Below are 19,108 nucleotides of genomic sequence, written 5' to 3'. Positions count from 1 at the left end.
ATACCAGTCAGAACACTGGAGTTCATCATTGTAATTGTATAAAGAACTGAAACCATCTAAGTCTGATGTACAGAACACAATGTATTGGTCCGACTCTTCAGAGATAAGATAAAACATCAAAAAAAAAAAAAGAAAAATACTGATAAAAATTACACGTGCATGGCGGGTGCTGCTGCTGTGTTGGATTAGTCCTCAAGCCCACAATTTGCGAAAATGTGAGCCCTATTTCATAGGAAGCCAATTAAGCTAATCCCACTGGGCTTGTATTAGGCCTCATTCAGATAGATCTCCATATTCCAGCCTTAGGGCTCTTTCACACAAGCGCTGTCCGCCTGCAGTGTAGCCGCGTGCATACTGCTCTAAAGATCGCGTAAACGGGTTAATTTTAAACTACTTTGAAATAGCCCATTAACACGAACAGAGCTGCAGGCTGTGTGCTTTCCAGCTCCCATAGGAGTAAATGGAAAGTAAGCAACAAAGATAGGTCAGGTCCTATCTTGGCGCACACCTCGGAGCGGACTTGCGAGTTTGCACTCGCATGTTTTATCTTTTGTTAGATGCGTGAATTAAGTGTTTCTAACATTCGCTCGTGTGAACGCTTCTATAGGAACCCATTGGTTCCTATAGAAGTGTCTTCTGTGCGCGGCTACACTGCAGGCGGACAGCACTCCTGTGAAAGAGCCCTCATGGTGGTCTATGTTCTGTTCACGTGAAGCAAGGGGAAGGGGGGGGTCTCCAGGTCTCGCAGCTATAAGGACACTGAAGTCCTGCCACACTGGGCACATTCTTCATTATAGGTCAGTATGTTATAAATTGAAAGCAATTAAGTGGTAAACATGTAAGTCAATGGATTAAATGTAAGGTAGGTTTCTATTGAAATGCATGTGCCTTAATGAATGTGGTGCATCCTTGGCTGTCACTGCCCCAGAAGGGCATAGAGAATTTGCTCACACACCAAACCCTACCCACTTAAAAAGGCGAGAAGTTGCAAATTTTGAGAGAATAAATGGGGTTTGACAAAATTTCCTTCTTTCAAACACCACAAAAGTGGCACAAATCATTTGCCAAATTCCCCCTTTATGGTGTACAAGGCTTGAACATACCAGGTTACACTGTCTCATCACGCAGAAAGGTTCTACAAGATACACAGTCCTATAAACTCACACCAGCATCGTGCTCCAATTCTGCCAGCAATTCAAAGTTGTTTCTCTTGGTCCCACACACATCGGTGGGTGCGCAGTTCCACACCTGGAGGAGAAACCGGGATTAATGTATGAAGGTTTTGACTGTTGTAAGCTTGATATGAGAATTCAGTAGCTAAACTATAAAGTAATAGAACATGATCGGTATTCTGTAAATCTTAGTGGATACATAAACTATTTTAGAGACCGTTCTTACCGCAGCGGCATTCACTCTTTGGTCACCGTATTGACTAAATTTGCAGGTAGTGATTGACACCCCTCTAAATGCTTAAAGGGGTTGTCTCGTGGCAGCAAGTGGGGTATACACTTCAGTATGGCCATATTAATGCACTTTGTAATATACATCGTGCATTAAATATGAGCCATACAGAAGTTATTCACTTACCTGCTCCGTTGCTGGCGTCCCCGTCGCCATGGATCCGTCTAATTCTGATGTCTTCTTGCTTTTTTAGACGCGCTTGCACTGTGCGGTCTTCTTCCTGGTGAATGGGGCCGCTCGTGCCGGAGAGCTGGTCATCGTAGCTCCGCCCCGTCACGTGTGCCGATTCCAGCCAATCAGGAGGCTGGAATCGGCAATGGACCGCACAGAGCCCACGGTGCACCATGGGAGAAGACCCGCGGTGCATCGTGGGTGAAGATCCCGGCGGCCATCTTGGTGAAGGAAGAAGTAGGAAGAAGGAAGATGTCGCAGAGCGGGGATTCGGGTAAGTAATATACATTTTTTTTTTTAACACATCTCTTGGGGATGTCCTGCGCCAAACGGGGGGCCTATGGAAAAAAAACAAAAAAAAACAACGTTTCGGCGCGAGACAACCCCTTTAAGGCCCATTTGCACGGGACGAATGTTGGGCAAACTATGCCCGACACTCATCCCTGCATGTATTCACTCGCATGCTGTTGCACAGGAGTATCGTTGGCTCGCAGTGGGGCAGCTGGAGGAGATTTCACTCATCGTTCTCCTCCGCCCCTCTGCATTGACTTAACACAGTGGCTGTTCAGTACTGAACGGCTGCGATTTACTCTGAACGATCAGCTCATCGTTCATTGTTTAGGCTGCATAAAATTCTGAATGATGATCGTTCAGTGTAAACAGCAGCCGTTCATTACTGAACGGCCGCTATGTTAAGTGGATGGAGAGAGGCGGGAAAAAGCGTGGAGTGAAATCTCCTCCAGCCGTCCCGGCTCCCTGCTGGCCGCTCTGTCAGAGAGCCAGTGACACTCACTCCTCTGTAACAGCAGGTGTCGGGATGAGTGTCGAGCGTCGTTTGCCCGACATTCGTCCAGTGTAAATGGGGCTTTAGGAACACTGCGATGATATACTACTCTGCTAGACTATATTCTTCTATATGCCTTGCTGAAAGCACTACACTTCCCAGCATGCAGCTCTCCAGGCCATATGCTGCAGACACTGAACCAGCAGCAGGATTGGAAGAGGCGAGCTTACATATGTGCGTTAATGTAAAATGTGAACAGCATTCTAAACAGAAGTCAAGATGAGAGAAGGCTTTATTACACGTTGTGCAGTAACTTAAATACTATACATTACATCTGAAAATACCCAGACAACTAGTTGAAAGTCAAGTTCAACGGGTCTTGAAAAATTTCAGAATAGCTGCGCTATTCTCAGTTCAACTTACCTACAGCATAGTTCAGGAGAGTGTGTGAAAACTTCCCCTATTATCGTGGGTTATCCTGAGGCTCGGTACAGGGTTTCCATCTCTCTACCCTAAGCCCCTCCCCCCCCCCAAGTGTGAAAGCAGTCTAACAACATCTAGTGGTCAATAAGGTCTACACAAGTGGAAGAAGAGGTCACTACAGACAAAAAGCCTCTGAGAGCCTTTTATAGGAAAAGGGGGGAACCACTCTTAGCCCCTCAGGTGACAAGACCGCTCTTCTAAGCAGCACAACTCTCATCATTGACATATCTGCCTGAGATGTAATTTCATGCTGAGTTCTGCAGCAAAACGACAACTTCTTCTAGGGCAGTGGTGGCGAACCTATGGCATGCGTGCCAGAGGCGGCACGCAGAGCCCTCCCTACCGACACGCGCCCCATCGGCCGCTTACCACTTGTGAATACAAGCAGGGGCCGCGGCTCCCCTGCCGGCATTCACAAACGGCACCGCTAGCCGTGCTGATCCCGGCACACACTGACTTCAGTGTGCAGCTGGAATCCCCCTCCCCCAACGTCTCCTACTACTTGGTTCCGCCGGGAGGGGGGGGAAGGCGTCCGGCAGCACACTGAAGTCAGAGTGTATGTCGGGAGCATATTAACTCTTTCTTCCCCACTTCTGACGCAATCAGCAATTCCCAGCAACCTGATTGGTGAATCAGCCAACCCAAACAACCAAACAGCCAATCAGGTTGCTGGGAATTACCTATTGCGGCAGAAGTGGGTAAGAAAAAGTTAATATGCATGCCGGGACCATCGCTGACCAGAAGAAGAGCTGAGCTTCCAGGAGGAGGAGGAGGAGGAGGAGGAGGAGGAGGGAGGAGGAGGAGGGAGGAGGAGGAGGGAGGAGGAGGAGGGAGGAGGAGGAGGGAGGAGGAGGAGGGAGGAGGAGGGAGGAGGAGGAGGGAGGAGGAGGGAGGAGGAGGAGGGAGGAGGAGGAGGGAGGAGGAGGAGGTAAGTATGTGGGTCTCGGGAGGGGCACTGTGGGGTGTCACTACTGCACTGGGGGCCGTTGGGAAGGGGGGGGTGTCCCTAATGCACTGGGGGCCGTTGGGAAGGGGGGTGTGTCCCTAATGCACTGGGGGCCGCTGGGGAAGGGGGGGGGGGGGGGGGGTGTCCCGAATGCACTGCACTGGGGGCTGCTGGGGGGGGGGGGGGTGTCCCTAATGCACTGGGGGCCGCTGGGGGGGGGGGTGTGTCCCTAATGCACTGGGGGCCGCTGGGTGTCCCTAATGCACTGGGGGCCGCTGGGTGTCCCTAATGCACTGGGGGCCGCTGGGTGTCCCTAATGCACTGGGGGCCGCTGGGTGTCCCTAATGCACTGGGGGCCGCTGGGTGTCCCTAATGCACTGGGGGCCGCTGGGTGTCCCTAATGCACTGGGGGCCGCTGGGTGTCCCTAATGCACTGGGGGCCGCTGGGTGTCCCTAATGCACTGGGGGCCGCTGGGTGTCCCTAATGCACTGGGGGCCGCTGGGTGTCCCTAATGCACTGGGGGCCGCTGGGTGTCCCTAATGCACTGGGGGCCGCTGGGTGTCCCTAATGCACTGGGGGCCGCTGGGTGTCCCTAATGCACTGGGGGCCGCTGGGTGTCCCTAATGCACTGGGGGCCGCTGGGTGTCCCTAATGCACTGGGGGCCGCTGGGTGTCCCTAATGCACTGGGGGCCGCTGGGTGTCCCTAATGCACTGGGGGCCGCTGGGTGTCCCTAATGCACTGGGGGCCGCTGGGTGTCCCTAATGCACTGGGGGCCGCTGGGTGTCCCTAATGCACTGGGGGCCGCTGGGTGTCCCTAATGCACTGGGGGCCGCTGGGTGTCCCTAATGCACTGGGGGCCGCTGGGTGTCCCTAATGCACTGGGGGCCGCTGGGTGTCCCTAATGCACTGGGGGCCGCTGGGTGTCCCTAATGCACTGGGGGCCGCTGGGTGTCCCTAATGCACTGGGGGCCGCTGGGGGTGTGTGTCTCTAATGCACTGGGGGCCGCTGGGGGGTGGGGGTGGGGTGTCACTATTACCGCTGGTGCTGCTGTGGCGTGGGGGTCACTATTATCGCTGGGGGGGGTCACTATTACCGCTGCGGCCACTGTGATGTGGGTGTCACTATTACCGCTGGGGCTGCTGGGGGGGTGTCACTATTACCGCTGGGGTATGTTTGCAGGTGGCAGAAATTGGCAGGGCTGTTTCAAAATAGACAGGATGCAGATTTGGACTGCTTTTTGGATGCGGAAATACTGCAGAATTTTCCACATAAATTTCCGCTGAGGACATTCTGCAGTATTTCCGCATCCTAAAAGCAGTCAAAATGTGTTTCCTGTCTATTTTGAAGCGGCCCTGTCCTTTTTAGAATGACGGGGGTAAAAAAAAAGATCATACGTCGTGATAAGCCCCGCCCCCTGACGTGTTGGCACTTTGTGATAAATAAGTGGGTTTCAGGTTGCAGTTTGGGCACTCGGTCTCTAAAAGGTTCGCCATCACTGTTCTAGGGGCTTGATTTTATATTGACAACGTGTATTGTGACACATAACACAGCAACATGTGTGCCCAAAGCAATACTTTATATCAAATGCATCCTGGACCCCCATAGTCATTCTGTACAGACCTTTACTGTAGAATCCCAGGATCCAGTGAAGAGTTTGCTGTTACACCAGTGGATTTTGCTAACAGCATCATCATGTCCCATCAACGTATCTTGTCTTCTTCCAAAAGCGATAGAGTAAAAATATCTAAAACATAGAGAAAAGATATATCACATCGCATGGAAAGGTTCTGAAATGTTAACTGTATGACAATATACGCACACATTATTATCCCACGAGGAGCACATCACTGTTGTATCTCCGGGCAAGAGGACGCAAGACGACAGCGCCTGGTGGGGAAGCAGGAAAAACGAGAAAATCAATGCAGGAGGTAAAAGCTAAAAGGAAAGTCATCAGCCAATATGGAAAAACCTGAACAAGGACCAGTAACGGATTAGTACAAAAGTAATAGACTAACATTCGTGCAGTGCTTTGTGCGTGCAAAATTTGCACATGCGATAGAAAGTGAATAGAAGCCATTTATTTCAATGCACAGGAAACTGGGGGAAAGTCCAGCCGTCAGGTAAAAAACTTTTTCTCTTTATTAAACAATCCAGACAAAATGTGATTGTTCCCAGCAAGAGAAACCAAGTAATCTTGTACATATGATACCTTTTAATGGCTAACAAAAATACGTGATGTTATAGTGAGCTTTCCAACCTTAAATAGAATAGGTCAGAAGAGGCACACATACATATAAAAAGGCACAGATATCGTGCGATTAATTTGCACTTAAAACAATACCAGAACAGAATGAGTAGAGGAGTAAATACTATAGGCCCATTTACACCAGCCAATAATCGCTTAAAAATAAATAATAAAAAAAATGCTAATTGGCGATTGTTTTAGCGATAATCGGTGCGTGTAAATGTGCGCCCATCGTCTGCTTTTTCGGGCACTGCTGGCTGATCGTTAAATTCAGTCCAACCTAAAAATCGTCATTCACTCATATCAGAAGTTCTTCATCTCTTCTGATAGCATTGTTTCCCCATGGAGAACAAAGGATCTGAGCGCAGATAAGAGCCCTCAGGCTATTCAGGGAAGGCTTCATTTGCACACCTAATTGCTACTTAAGTTAGTCCACTGATGAGGGATGTGGAAGTTTTATGGTCTCTAAGGCCGCCTGCAGACAAGCGGGTCGGATCCGGCGGCGAGAATTCACGCCGCGGGACCCGACCCGAGAGCCTGCATGGACGAGCGCGTACTCACCCACGCCTGGCGGCCCCGGCTTTTTCATGTGCCGGCTGCCGGCGCATGCGCAGACCGGAGCCGGCGGCCGGGTGAGTGACGTTTCTGTGCGAGGCTCTGCGAGCCCCGCACAGAAATAGGACATGCCGCGGTTTGTTTTCCGCGCGACATTTCGCGCGGCCAAACCGCGGCTGTCTGCATAGGAGTGCGTATTGTAATGCACTCCTATGCAGGCTTTTAGTGGCGGAAATCCCGCGGGAAATACCGCCGCGGGATTTCCGCCCGTGTGCAGGCGGCCTAAATTGGTGTTAGGGGGTCCCCAGGCCAGCGTGTTTTCTCTGCTCCAGATTTCTCATATTCTCCACTGATGCAAGAAGCCTCCTCCGAGGTTCATTCCATTCTTGACAGTGTCAAAGACTGTCATAAATTTGTACTCCCAAATTCTTCTGTGACATTGGGATTTGAAATAGCCTTTTAATATAGAAACTTTCATATGTTCTATGTTGTATCCGTGACTAGAAAAATGCCCCGCCACAGGGAATTCTGTCTTTCTCAAAAAAAAAAAAAAGTTCTCATACAACTCTTTGGCCGCCTGCAGACGGGCGGAAATTCCGCGGTGGGCCTATCGCCGCTGGAAGCCTGCATAGGATTGCGTTAACAAACGCAATCCTATGCAGACGGCCGCGGTTTGGCCGCGCGAAATCTCGCACAACATGTTCTCGCAGAGCCCCGCACAGAAACGTCATTCACCCGCTGCCGGCTCCGATCTGCGCATGTTTCGGCTGCCCGGCAGCCGGCACATGAAAGATCCGGAGCTGCGGGGCGCGGGTGAGTACGCGCTGCTCTCTGCAGGCGCTCGGGTCAGGTCCCGCGGCGAGAAGTCTCGCTGCCAGATCCGACCCGGCCGTCTGCAGGCGGCCTTTCAATGAAAAAAATAAACATGTTTTGGGTCTTGCAATGCGGTGACAGAGAAACGCTTTTAGTGTGCAAAAGTGGCAACACATAAAAAAAAAAAAAACTACATAAACTTGATATTTTGCTATTATAGTGCTGATCCAGACACTAACATCATGTTTTATTGAATGCCAATACTACAAAATCTAAAAACGGTGGAATTTCTGAATTCCTTTTTTATTTTTCCGTGGACGCGGCCGTATAAGGGCTTGTTTTTTACGTGGCGAACTGTAGTTTTTATCGATGCCAATTTTGGGTACATAGACTATATTGTAAAAATTTTTTTTTTTTTTTAATGATAGAGAGAGAAAACGCATTAATTCTGCCATAGATTTTTTTATTTTTTTTTTACACCGTTAATCATGCAGCATAAATGAGACTTTCCATTTTTTCTGCAGACCGGTACGGTTACAACGATACCAAAATTCTAACATTTTTTTTAGGTTTTCCCACTTTTCTGCAATAAAAACCCTTTTTTTTGGAAATCTTTTTTCTATTCTAAATTGCTGCATTCAAAGTCCTGTAACTTTTTTATTTTTTGATGTACAGAGCTCTATGAGGGCTTATTTTTTGCGAGACGAGCTGTAGATTTTATTGGTACCATTTTGGCGTACATACGACTTTTTCGATCACTTTTATTGCGTTTTTAGTGAGGCAAAATGCTAAAAATGAGCATTTTGCCTCCGTTTTTTAGCTTTTTTTTTAGCGTTTTTTACGGTGCACAGTCAAAAGCATGTGCAACTTATTGTACGCATCGTTACGGACGCGACAATACCAAATATGTGGGGTTTTATTTTTTTTTTACCTTTTTTTATGCTAATCTGAGAAAAAGCATAAAAAATGGTTTTTTTTACTCTTTTTTTTTACATTTTTTTAAATTCATTTTTTAAATCTTTCTTTTTTTTACACTGTTTGTGTCCCTCTGAGGGACTTTAATCACTGCCCTGATGATCGCTGTCATAAGGCATGGCAGAGCTACTGCTCTCCCATGCCTTATCGCTCATACAGCGATCTCAGGCATAGGCAATACAGGACGCCAGTGTCTGGCGTCCTGTTGCCATGGTGACAGGCCGGGCTCTCGCGATGACATCGCGAGTTCCGGCCGGAGACACAGAGGGAGCCGCGCTCCCGCTGTGAACTCTTCCCCTGCCGCGATCTACTTAGATCGCGGCAGGGAAGGGGTTAAAAGTGGCGGGCGCATCTCCGATGTCCCCCCGCTGCTGCAGCGAGACGCCGGCTGTGACTGACAGCCGGCTCCCGCTGCGGGATAGCGCTGGATCATATGTGATCCCGCGCTATCTCCAGGACGTAAGTTTACGCCCTGTTGCGGGAAGTACCCCGCTCCCAGGACGTAAACTTACGCCCTGCAGCGGGAATGGGTTAAAGGGGTTGTCCCACGCCGAAACGCTTTTTTTTTTTTTTTTCAATAGCCCCCCCGTTCGGCGTGAGACAAACCCGATGCAGGGGTTAAAATAAAACAAAAAACCGTCCAGTACTTACCCGAATCCCCGCGCTCCCGCGACTTCTTACTTACCTTAGTAAGATGGCTGCCGGGATCTTCACCCACGATGCACCGCGGGTCTTCTCCCATGGTGGACCGCAGGGCTTCTGTGCAGTCCATTGCCGATTCCAGCCTCCTGATTGGCTGGAATCGGCACATGTGACGGGGCGGAGCTACAAGGAGCAGCTCTCCGGCACGAGCGGCCCCATTCGGAAGGGAGAAGACCGGACTGCGCAAGCGCGTCTAATCGGGTGATTAGACGCTGAAATTAGACGGCACCATGGAGACGGGGACGCTAGCAACGGAACAGGTAAGTGAATAACTTCTGTATGGCTCATATTTAATGCACGATGTATATTACAAAGTGCATTAATATGGCCATACAGAAGTGTATAACCCCACTTGCTTTCGCGGGACAACCCCTTTAACATCTTCCACTCCAGGAGGAGAGGAGGGGTGGTAGTTTGGTCCAAACTAAACCTTTACACAGGCCCGTGAGATTTTAGCTACGCCCCTGGATGCAAGCTGTATTGCTCCATACTATCCATACTTAACCATATTTGAGAACGAAACACTTCTTTGCAGAGATTTCTGACTTGTAGAGAACATCTTTAAAGTTGAATCTGAAAAGCAAAAACAGAAGAAAAAAAAGACAGTGAAATTGAAAATCTTAGTATTAACCACAAGAGGTATATAGGTGTATTGTATTTTATGTAATGGTAGGTTTTAGGAGATGTGTTTTCTATGTTGTCAGGAAAAAAAGGTCAAAAAGGGGGAACAGATGTTACAAAATAATAAAATACCCATTACTCCGCAGATCCAGTACTTCCGCTCCGCTGCGCCCCACCAGCCCTTGTTTACTGAGCTGCACTGGTCATTTGGGTGGTATATTCGCAAATACCCAGTTCATAAATCCCAACCTAATTTTGATGTAGAATAAAAGCTTAAGTAGATGAAATACTTGTTATGCGACTACTACTGTATGTATCTGAGCTCGCTAGTAGATATTACATAACGGGGCAAAATATATTGTGATTTGCTGAAATAGGAAATTGTCAAGAGTAAACAGGTCACACAAGACACAAGTTCATATTTAAGGGGTTATCCGATTAAAAAACTATTGATGGTCTATCAGCAGGATAGGTCATCCATAAACAGATTGACATGGGCCTGTTACAAGGAACCCACGTAAATCAGCTGTTTGCTAGGCATGTGTGTTTGTGCACGGAGCTGATTTCGGCAGGAAGCAGACAGCTCAGTTCTCACTGCACTGGCTAGGCTTGGTATTGCAGGCCAAGTTCTCAATGCAAGCTGGGTCAAGCCTGACCAATACAGTCGGAACGGAGCTCTCTGCTTTCTGCAGAAATCATCAGCTCATTGTATGAACACACCGACACAGCAAACAACTGATCAACAGGGGTCCCAGGTGGCAAATCCTCACTGATCTGCTATTGCTGGCCTATTCTGCAGGTAAGCCATCAGTCATTTACAACTGGACGACCCCTTTAATAAATGCAGGACTAACCTTGTGATGTTGTAAAGACTGAAGATCCATTTGAAGATACAGCAATGCCTGTTATAGCCCTGCAAGTAATACATCAATTTTAATAGTAAAATCCAATATGTGTCACATATCTTACCCTCACAATAGCTCTACACAGGTATGAATATGTATATCTCTATGCTATATCTGCATGAAATAAGTGTAATAAAAAAAATTTCTTGATTCCACATGTTAACATTTACAGCATCAGCACATCTAGTTGTAGCTGACAGACGTTATTAATAGCAGAACTGTTGTATTGTTAATTAATCTTCTGTTCCCCGCGGTGTAGAAATTGTTGGCCATTCATCCTGCGCCCCAGTTGTACTCGCCTAGGGGTTTTAATAGGTTTCATATCTGGCTTGCCCAAGCCGAAAAACATCTGACTGGATTTGCGGAGTGCATTTTATATTTGCAATCATCAGTTAGGTTTAGAATTTGTAGAGAGGACGGAAAATTATACAGAAAGATCTCATTTCATTTACATTCAAACATCGGATAGCGCATTCCTGCAGTTTTGGCACCACTTCAAGACATGCCAAAGTGAATGTGGACATGTGCTCCATGTATGAACTCCTAGAGAAGGGAGAAGAAAATAGGACAACCACGGCGCTGCTGCACAAGGAAGATCAAATGGGATGAAGAAAAGTTCTTTATTAGGATGACGCGTTTCAGCACTGGAATGGTGCCTTCATCAGGCGCTGAAATGCGTCATCCTAAGAAAGAACTCTTCATCCCATTTGATCTTTCTTGTGCAGTAGTGCTGTGGGTCTCCTCTTTTCTTCTTCCTTCTCTGTGTGCCTAGGATTGGATGCTCCGTTTCCCCTAGAAGGGCTATAGGTGAATGTCGTCATTTTTTACCTGTGATCAGTTGATCCTGCGCTATGGAGCGCTTTTGCATCACTGGCGTAACTATAGTGGAGGCAGGGTATGTGGTTGCACCTGGGCCCAGGAGCCATAGGGGGCCCATAATTTCTCTATTCTCCATATAGGGAGAGAGATCTCTTTCACTCTTCCCCCCGCCAAGCGTGGTTGCTCATCTCTAGATGTTTTCCCTGCAGCTAAAGCTCCTATGGATGCCCCAGCTACAGTGGAAAAGTATGAAATAAAAAAAAAAAAAAAAAAAAGGACAGACCATGTGAATGACCCCCAGATGTTTTATATGAATGACATCATAGGATCATATGACAGATGGTAAAAAAAAAGTTACAAAAATAAGCAAAAAATTAATGAAATAAAAATATATCCATTAAAAAAATGACCCAAAGCTGATGCCGTATGCGCCCTGTAATCCAAAACTATACATATTGTATATTAAAACTAGAGATGAGCGAGCACCAAAATGCTCGGGTGCTTGTTGCTCGAGTCGAACTTTCCGCAATGCTCGAGGGTTCGTTTCGAGTAACGAACCCCATTGAAGTCAATGGGCGACTCAAGCATTTTTGTATATGAAAATCTGCAAAACCCAAGAAAGTGATGGAAACGACACAGAAACGGATAGGGCAGGCGAGGGGCTACATGTTGGGCTGCATCTCGGGTTCCCAGGTCCCACTATTAAGGCACAATAGCGGCAAGAGTGGGCCCCCCCCCCCTAACAATTTTTACTTCGGACAAACCCTCATTAGTAAGCCACACCTTAGCTAAGCACCACACTACCTCCAACTAAGCACAATCACTGCCTGCATGACACTCCGCTGCCACTTCTCCTGGGTTACATGCTGCCCAACCCCCCCGCACGACCCAGTGTCCACAGCGCACACCAAAGTGTCCCTGCGCAGCCTTCAGCTGCACTCATGCCACACCACCCTCATGTCTATTTATAAGTGCGTCTGCCATGAGGAGGAACCAGAGGCACACACTGCAGAGGGTTGGCAGGGCAAGGCAGCAACCCTCTTTAAAAGGGGCGGGGCGATAGCCCACAATGCTGCACAGAAGCAATGAGAAATCCAATCCTGTGCCACCTCCGTCAGGAGCTGCAAACGTGGGCATGGCAATGGGGAATCCATGTGCCACACACTATTCATTCTGTCAAGGTGTCAGATAGCTCAATCCACACTGCAAGGGGAAAGCCGTCAGCGCTCTGCCCCCTACCCAAGTCAGTGTCTTTGTGCCAGACAGGTCAAACACCGCGATGGGAACTAAGTTTGCACCAACAGCATAGGTGGGTCCTAGGAAACCCAAGACATGAACAAAAAATTGATCTGAGCGGCCAAACATGGCAGACTTGCACCGCGCCCATGGCATAGGCCTCGGCCCACAGCTTCAGCAATCCTAGGCAGGTAGCGGACTTTCACTGCACCCAGAATATAGGCCTCTGCACAAACCCTCAGCAATCGCGGGCCTACAGCGGACTCCAATGCTAGCGTAGCTGTGCATGTCTCATTAGCGCTGTATTGCTCCTGTAGTTTGTCCCAATGCAGTGCCCCGGATAGTAGAGCTAACGTCAGATTAAATACAGGTGGGCTTCGGCCCACACTGCATGCCCCAGTCAGACCGGAGATTTTTATAAATGGTCACAGGCAGGTACAACTCCGCAATGGGAATTCCGTGTGCACCCACGGCATGGGTGGCTCCCTGGAACCCACCGGCGGTACATAAATAAATCCCATTGCATTGCCCAGCACAGCTGAGGTAATGTAAGATTAAATGCAGGTGAGCTTCGGCCCACACTGCATGCCCCAGTCAGACCGGGGTTTTTAATACATAGACACAGGCAGGTACAACTCACTAATGTGAAGTCCGTGTGGACCGACAGCATGGGTGGCTCCCTGGAACCCACCGGCGGTACACAAATATATCCCATTGCAGTGCCCTGGACAGCAGAGCTAACGTCTGATTAAATACAGGTGGGCTTCGGCCCACACTGCATGCCCCAGTCAGACTCGAGTTTTTTATGAGTATACACAGGCAGGTACATCTCCCTAATGTGAAGTCCATGTGGACCGACAGCATGGGTGGCTCCCTGGAACCCACCGGCGGTACATAAATATATCCCATTGCATTGCCCTGCACAGCTGAGGTAACGTCAGATAAAATACAGGTGGGCTTTGGCCCACACTGCATGCCCCAGTCTTACCGGGGTTTTTAATACATAGACACAGGCAGGAACAACTACCCTATGTGAAGTCCCTGTGGACCCACAGCAGGGGTGGCTCCCTGGAACCCACCGGCGGTACATAAATATATCCCATTGCAGTGCCCTGCACAGCTGAGCTAAAGTCTGATTAAATACAGGTGGGCTTCGGCCCAAACTGCATGCCCCAGTCAGACTGGTGTTTTTCATAAGTATACTCTGGCAGGTACAACTCCCTAAATGTGAAGTCCATGTGGACCGACAGCATGGGTGGCTCCTTGGAACCCACCGGCGGTACATAAATAAATCCCATTGCAGTGCCCTGTACAGCAGAGCTAACATCAGATTAAATACAGGTGTGCTTCGGCCAAGAAGGTTTTTATTGTTGGAGGAGGAGGGGGATGTTTTTGAGGCAGTACGTGTCCTGTCCCCGTGTCCGTGGTTATATGCACCTTACCAGTTAGCGCGTTGGGGGGATAGTGGTCGCGACTGTGGACCTATTAGCGTGGTTTTATTCCGTTGGTTTTCGGAATGTGGCCAGGATTAAGTGGGCCGTGGTGGGGGGGCTTTCTTATTGTGTCGTTTAAGGTGAAATTCTTGGACTGCCGCCAGACGGACCACTGCGAAAGCATTTGCCAAGAATGTTTTCATTGTTGGAGGAGGAGGACAGGGATGTTTTTGAGGCAGTACATGTCCTGTCCCCGTGTCCGTGGTTATATGCACCTTTCCAGTGACCGCGTCGCTGAAAAGTTGTCGTGCCTGTGGAACCTAGTAGCGCGGCCTCGCCACCATCATGTCTTTGAAAAGCCTCCGTTTCCACAACCCTGTAACATAGCAGTAGCCGCAGTATAGGCAGAGCCGAGAATTAGTAACATTTCAGCGGTAAAAGTATGGACAGACCCCTGTAACATTTCATTGGCAGCAGTATACACAGACCCCAGTAACATTTCAGTAGTATACGTATAGACAGACCCCAGTAAAAGTTCAGTAGTATAAGTCTAGACAGACCCCAGTAACATTTCAGTTCCAGCAGTATTAACAGACCTCAGTAACATTAACGTAGAAGCAGTATGGGCAAAGCAGCAGATTCACATTTCCCTGGCAGCAGTGTAGGGAGAGCATAGTATTGGTAAGATTTCAGTAGTAGCAGTATAGACAGGCCCCAGTAACATTTACGTAGAAGCAGTATGGGCAAAGCAGCAGATTCACATTTCCCTAGCAGCATTGTAGGGAGAGCACAGCATTTGTAACATTTCAGTACTAGCAGTATAGTCAGACCCCAGTAACTGTTACGTTGAAGCAGTATGGGCAAAGCAGCAGATAAACATTTCCCTGGCAGCTGTGTAGGGAGAGCATAGTATTGGTAAGATTTCAGTAGTAGCAGTATAGGCAGGCCCCAGTAACATTTACGTAGAAGCAGTATGGGCAAAGCAGCAGATTCACATTTCCCTGGCAGCAGTGTAGGGAGAGCATAGTATTTGTAACATTTCAGTAGTAGCAGTATAGTCAGACCCCAGTAACAGTTACGTTGAAGCAGTATGGGCAAAGCAGCAGATAAACATTTCCCTGGCAGCTGTGTAGGGAGAGCATAGTATTGGTAAGATTCCAGTAGTAGCAGTATAGACCTGCCCCAGTAACATTTCTATTGAAGCATTATGGGCAGAGCCCAGTATTAGTAAAATTACAGTAGTAACAGTATACACCAACCAAGGTAACATTTCAGGAGCAGAAGTATCGTCAGACCGAAGTAACATTTCTGTTGCTGAAGTATAGTCAAAACCCTGTAGCATTACTGTGGCAGAAGTATAGGTAGGCAGAACAGAGTTACATTTCTGTAGCAAAAGTGTAGGCCAACCCCAGACACAGTGGTGTACCATGAGTGCAGCCGAAGCCCATAAAAATTACTTGGATTACATTGTAGGCGAGGGCCCGAAAAATTGGTGTACCGACAGTACAAATGTACCTCAGAAAAATTGCCCATGCCCAACCCAGAGGGCAGGTGAAACCCATTAATCGCTTAGCGTACTGTGGCTTAATTTTTAACTAGGCCTGGAGGCAGCCCAGCCTAAAAAACAATTGGTTCAGGTGGAAGTTTCAATGCTTTAATGAGAATTGAAACCGATAAATATTATTTAGAAAAGTTATGAGCCTTTTGGCCCCCAGAAAAATTGCCCGTTCGCGTGATTACGAGAGGTTTCAGGAGGAGGAGCTGGAGGAGGAGGACGAATATCATACACAAATTGACAAAGGTCTTTAGGGTAGCGCTGCTGTCCGCTGGTGGAGAAGAGAAGTCTGGGGAAATCCAGGCTTTGTTCATCTTTATGAGTGTAAGCCTGTCAGCGCTGTCAGTTGACAGGCGGGTACGCTTGTCCGTGATGATTCCCCCAGCTGCACTAAACACCCTCTCTGACAAGATGCTAGCCGCAGGGCAAGCCAACACCTCCAGGGCATACAGCGCGAGTTCAGGCCACGTGTCCAGCTTTTGACACCCAGTAGTTGTACGGAGCAGTGGCGTCACGGAGGACAGTGGTACGATCGGCTGCATACTCCCTCCGACTCAGCCTGGACTGGGGAGTTGTGACACAGTCTTGCTGGGGAGCCATAAAGCTGGCAAAGGCCTTGGAGAGTGTTCCCCTGCCTGCGCTGAACATGCTGCCCGATCTCCGTGCCTCCCCTTCTACTTGGCCCTCGGAACTGCGCCTTCTGCCACTAGCGCTGTCAGATGGGAAGTTTACCATCAGTTTGTCCACCAGGGCCCTGTGGTATTGCATCCCTCTCAAACCCCTTTCCTCTTCGGGAATGAGAGTGGAAAGGTTCTCATTATACCGTGGGTCAAGCAGTGTGTACACCCAGTAATCCGTAGTGGCCAGAATGCGTCTAACGCGAGGGTCACGAGAAAGGCATGCTAACAAAGTCAGCCATGTGTGCCAGGGTACCTGTACGCAACATATGGCTGTCCTCACTAGGAAGATCACTTTCAGGATCCTTCTCCTCCGGCCATACACGCTGAATGGATGAGAGGCAAGCAGCATGGGTACCCTCTGCAGTGGGCCCAGCTGTCTCTTCCTCCTCAGGCTCCTCCCCCTCCATGCGCTGAGATATAGACATGAGGGTGCTCTGACTGTCCAGCGACATACTGTCATCCCCTGCCTCCGTTTCCGCCCGCAAAGCATCAGCCTTCATGCTTTGCAGGGAACTTCTCAATAGGCATAGCAGGGGAATGGTGACGCTAATGATTGCAGCATCGCTGCTCACCATCAGGGTGGACTCCTCAAAGTTTTCAAGGACCTGGCAGATATCTGCCATCCAGGCCCATTCCTCTGTAAAGAATTGAGGAGGCTGACTCCTACTTCGCCGCCCATGTTGGAGTTGGTGTTCCACTATAGCTCTACGCTGCTCATACAGCCGGGACAACATGTGAAGCGTAGAGTTCCACCGTGTGGGCACGTCACAAAGCAGTCGGTGCACTGGCAGATTAAACCGATCTCGCAGGGTGTGCAGGGTGGCAGCGTCTGTGTTGGACTTGCGGAAATGTGCGCTGACCCGGCGCACCTTGCCGAGGAGGTCTGACAAGTGTGGGTAGCCTTTCAGAAACCGCTAAACCACCAAATTAAAGATGTGGGCCAGGCATGGCACGTGCGTGAGGCTGCCGAGCTGCAGAGCCGCCACCAGGTTACGGCCGTTGTCACACACGACCATGCCCGGTTGGAGGCTCAGTGGCGAAAGCCAGCGGTCGGTCTGCTCTGTCAGACCGTGCAACAGTTCGTGGGCCGTGTGCCTCTTCTCTCCTAAGCTGAGTAGTTTCAGCACGGCCTGCTGATGCTTGCCCACCGTTGTGCTGCCGGGCAACACCGACTGCTGGCGACGTGCTGCTGCTGACAAGTCTTGATTGCGAGGTAGAGGTTGCGTTGGAGGAGGAGGAAGGTTGAGTGGAGGTGGCATACACCGCCGCAGATACCAGCACTGATCTGGGGCCCGCAATTCTGGGGGTGGGTAGTACATGAGCGGTCCCAGGCTCTGACTTGGTCCCAGCCTCCACTAAATTCACCCAATGTGCCGTCAGGGAGAAATAGTGGCCCTGCCCGCCTGTGCTTGTCCACGTGTCCGTTGTTAAGTGGACCTTGCCAGTAACCGAGTTGGTGAGGGCGCGTACGATGTTGCGTGAGACGTGGTCGTGCAGGGCTGGGATGGCACACCGTGAAAAATAGTGGCGACTGGGGACAGAGTAGCGCGGGGCTGCCGCCGCCATCATGTTTTTGAACGCTGATCAATTTGGCTATGTGGACATTTAAAGCTTGAGCGTGCGGGTGTGTGGCGGCGTATTTGCGCTTTCGCTCCAACGATTCTCTTAGCGACAGCTGGGCGCTGCGCTGAGAGACATTGCTAGATGAGGCCGAGGACAGCGGAGGTGAGGGTGTGGGTCCAGGCCAGGAGATGGTGGTGCCTGTGTCGTGAGAGGTGGGTTGGATCTCAGTGGGAAGTTGGGGCCCAGGGGGGGAGGCAGTGGCGCAAGCTGGAGGCGGTGAACAGCCTTCGTCCCACCTTGTGGGGTGCTTGGCCATCATACGCCTGCTGGTGGCTCCCCGGCTGATCTTGGCGCGACAAAGGTTGCACACCACTGTTCGTCGGTCATCCGCCGTCTCAGTGAAAAACTGCCACACCTTAGAGCACCTTGGCCTCTGCATGGTGGCTTGGCGCGAGGGGGTGTTTTGGGAAACAGCTGGTGGATTATTCGCTCTTGCCCTGCCTCTACCCCTGGCCACCCCACTGTCTCTTCCAACCTGTCCTGCGGCTGCAATTGCCTCCCCCTCTGAAGACCTGTCCTCAGTTGGCTTATCACACCAGGTGGGGTCAGTCACCTCATTGTCCAGCGGCTCTTCCTCTGAATCCTCTGTGCGCTCCTCTCTCGGACTTACTGCCCACTGATAGACAACTGTGTCTCATCATCATCGTCCTCCTCACCCACTGAAAGCTCTTGAGACAGTTGCCGCAAGTCCCCAGCCTCATCCCCCGGAGCCCGGGAACTTTCCAAAGGTTGGGCATCGGTCACGACAAACTCCTCCGGTGGGAGAGGAACCATTGCTGCCCAATCTGGGCAGGGGCCCGAGAACAGTTCCTGGGAGTCTGCCTGCTCCTCAGAATGTGTCATTTTCATTGAGTGAGGAGGCTGGGAGGAAGGAGAAGCAGCAGCCAGAGGATTCTGAGTTGCAGCAGTGGACGGTGTAGAAGACTGGGTGGTCGATAGATTGCTGGATGCACTTTCTGCCATCCACGACAGGACCTGCTCACCTTTTAATAAAAGGTCTACGACGTGGACCCAAAAATTGTGATATGAAGCTGGGGACCCCAGAAACTGTCCTCTCTCCTACTCCCGCAGCAGCCGGCTGCGATTCACCTGGACCA

At 49.8% G+C, this 19,108-nt stretch overlaps 1 protein-coding gene across 2 annotated transcripts in view; it reads right to left on the bottom strand.

Annotated features, from left to right (window-relative positions):
- NSMAF (neutral sphingomyelinase activation associated factor) overlaps positions 1-19,108 on the bottom strand; it is a 96,235-nt gene that overhangs the window by 4,423 nt on the left and 72,704 nt on the right. For both annotated transcript variants that reach the window (XM_066578297.1, XM_066578298.1), the window contains 5 exons: positions 10,615-10,673; positions 9,645-9,712; positions 5,669-5,736; positions 5,470-5,593; positions 1,165-1,248 (listed from right to left, as the gene is read on the bottom strand). In XM_066578297.1, coding sequence (XP_066434394.1) covers positions 1,165-1,248; positions 5,470-5,593; positions 5,669-5,736; positions 9,645-9,712; positions 10,615-10,673 — 403 coding nt within the window. The remainder of the gene's footprint in view (positions 1-1,164; positions 1,249-5,469; positions 5,594-5,668; positions 5,737-9,644; positions 9,713-10,614; positions 10,674-19,108) is intronic.

This window comes from Eleutherodactylus coqui, chromosome 9 (genome assembly GCF_035609145.1).
Source record: "Eleutherodactylus coqui strain aEleCoq1 chromosome 9, aEleCoq1.hap1, whole genome shotgun sequence".
In the NCBI taxonomy this organism is placed as follows: Eukaryota; Metazoa; Chordata; class Amphibia; order Anura; family Eleutherodactylidae; genus Eleutherodactylus; species Eleutherodactylus coqui.
Note: the sequence above shows the minus strand (reverse complement) of the source record. Positions and strands in the feature narration are given on the sequence as shown.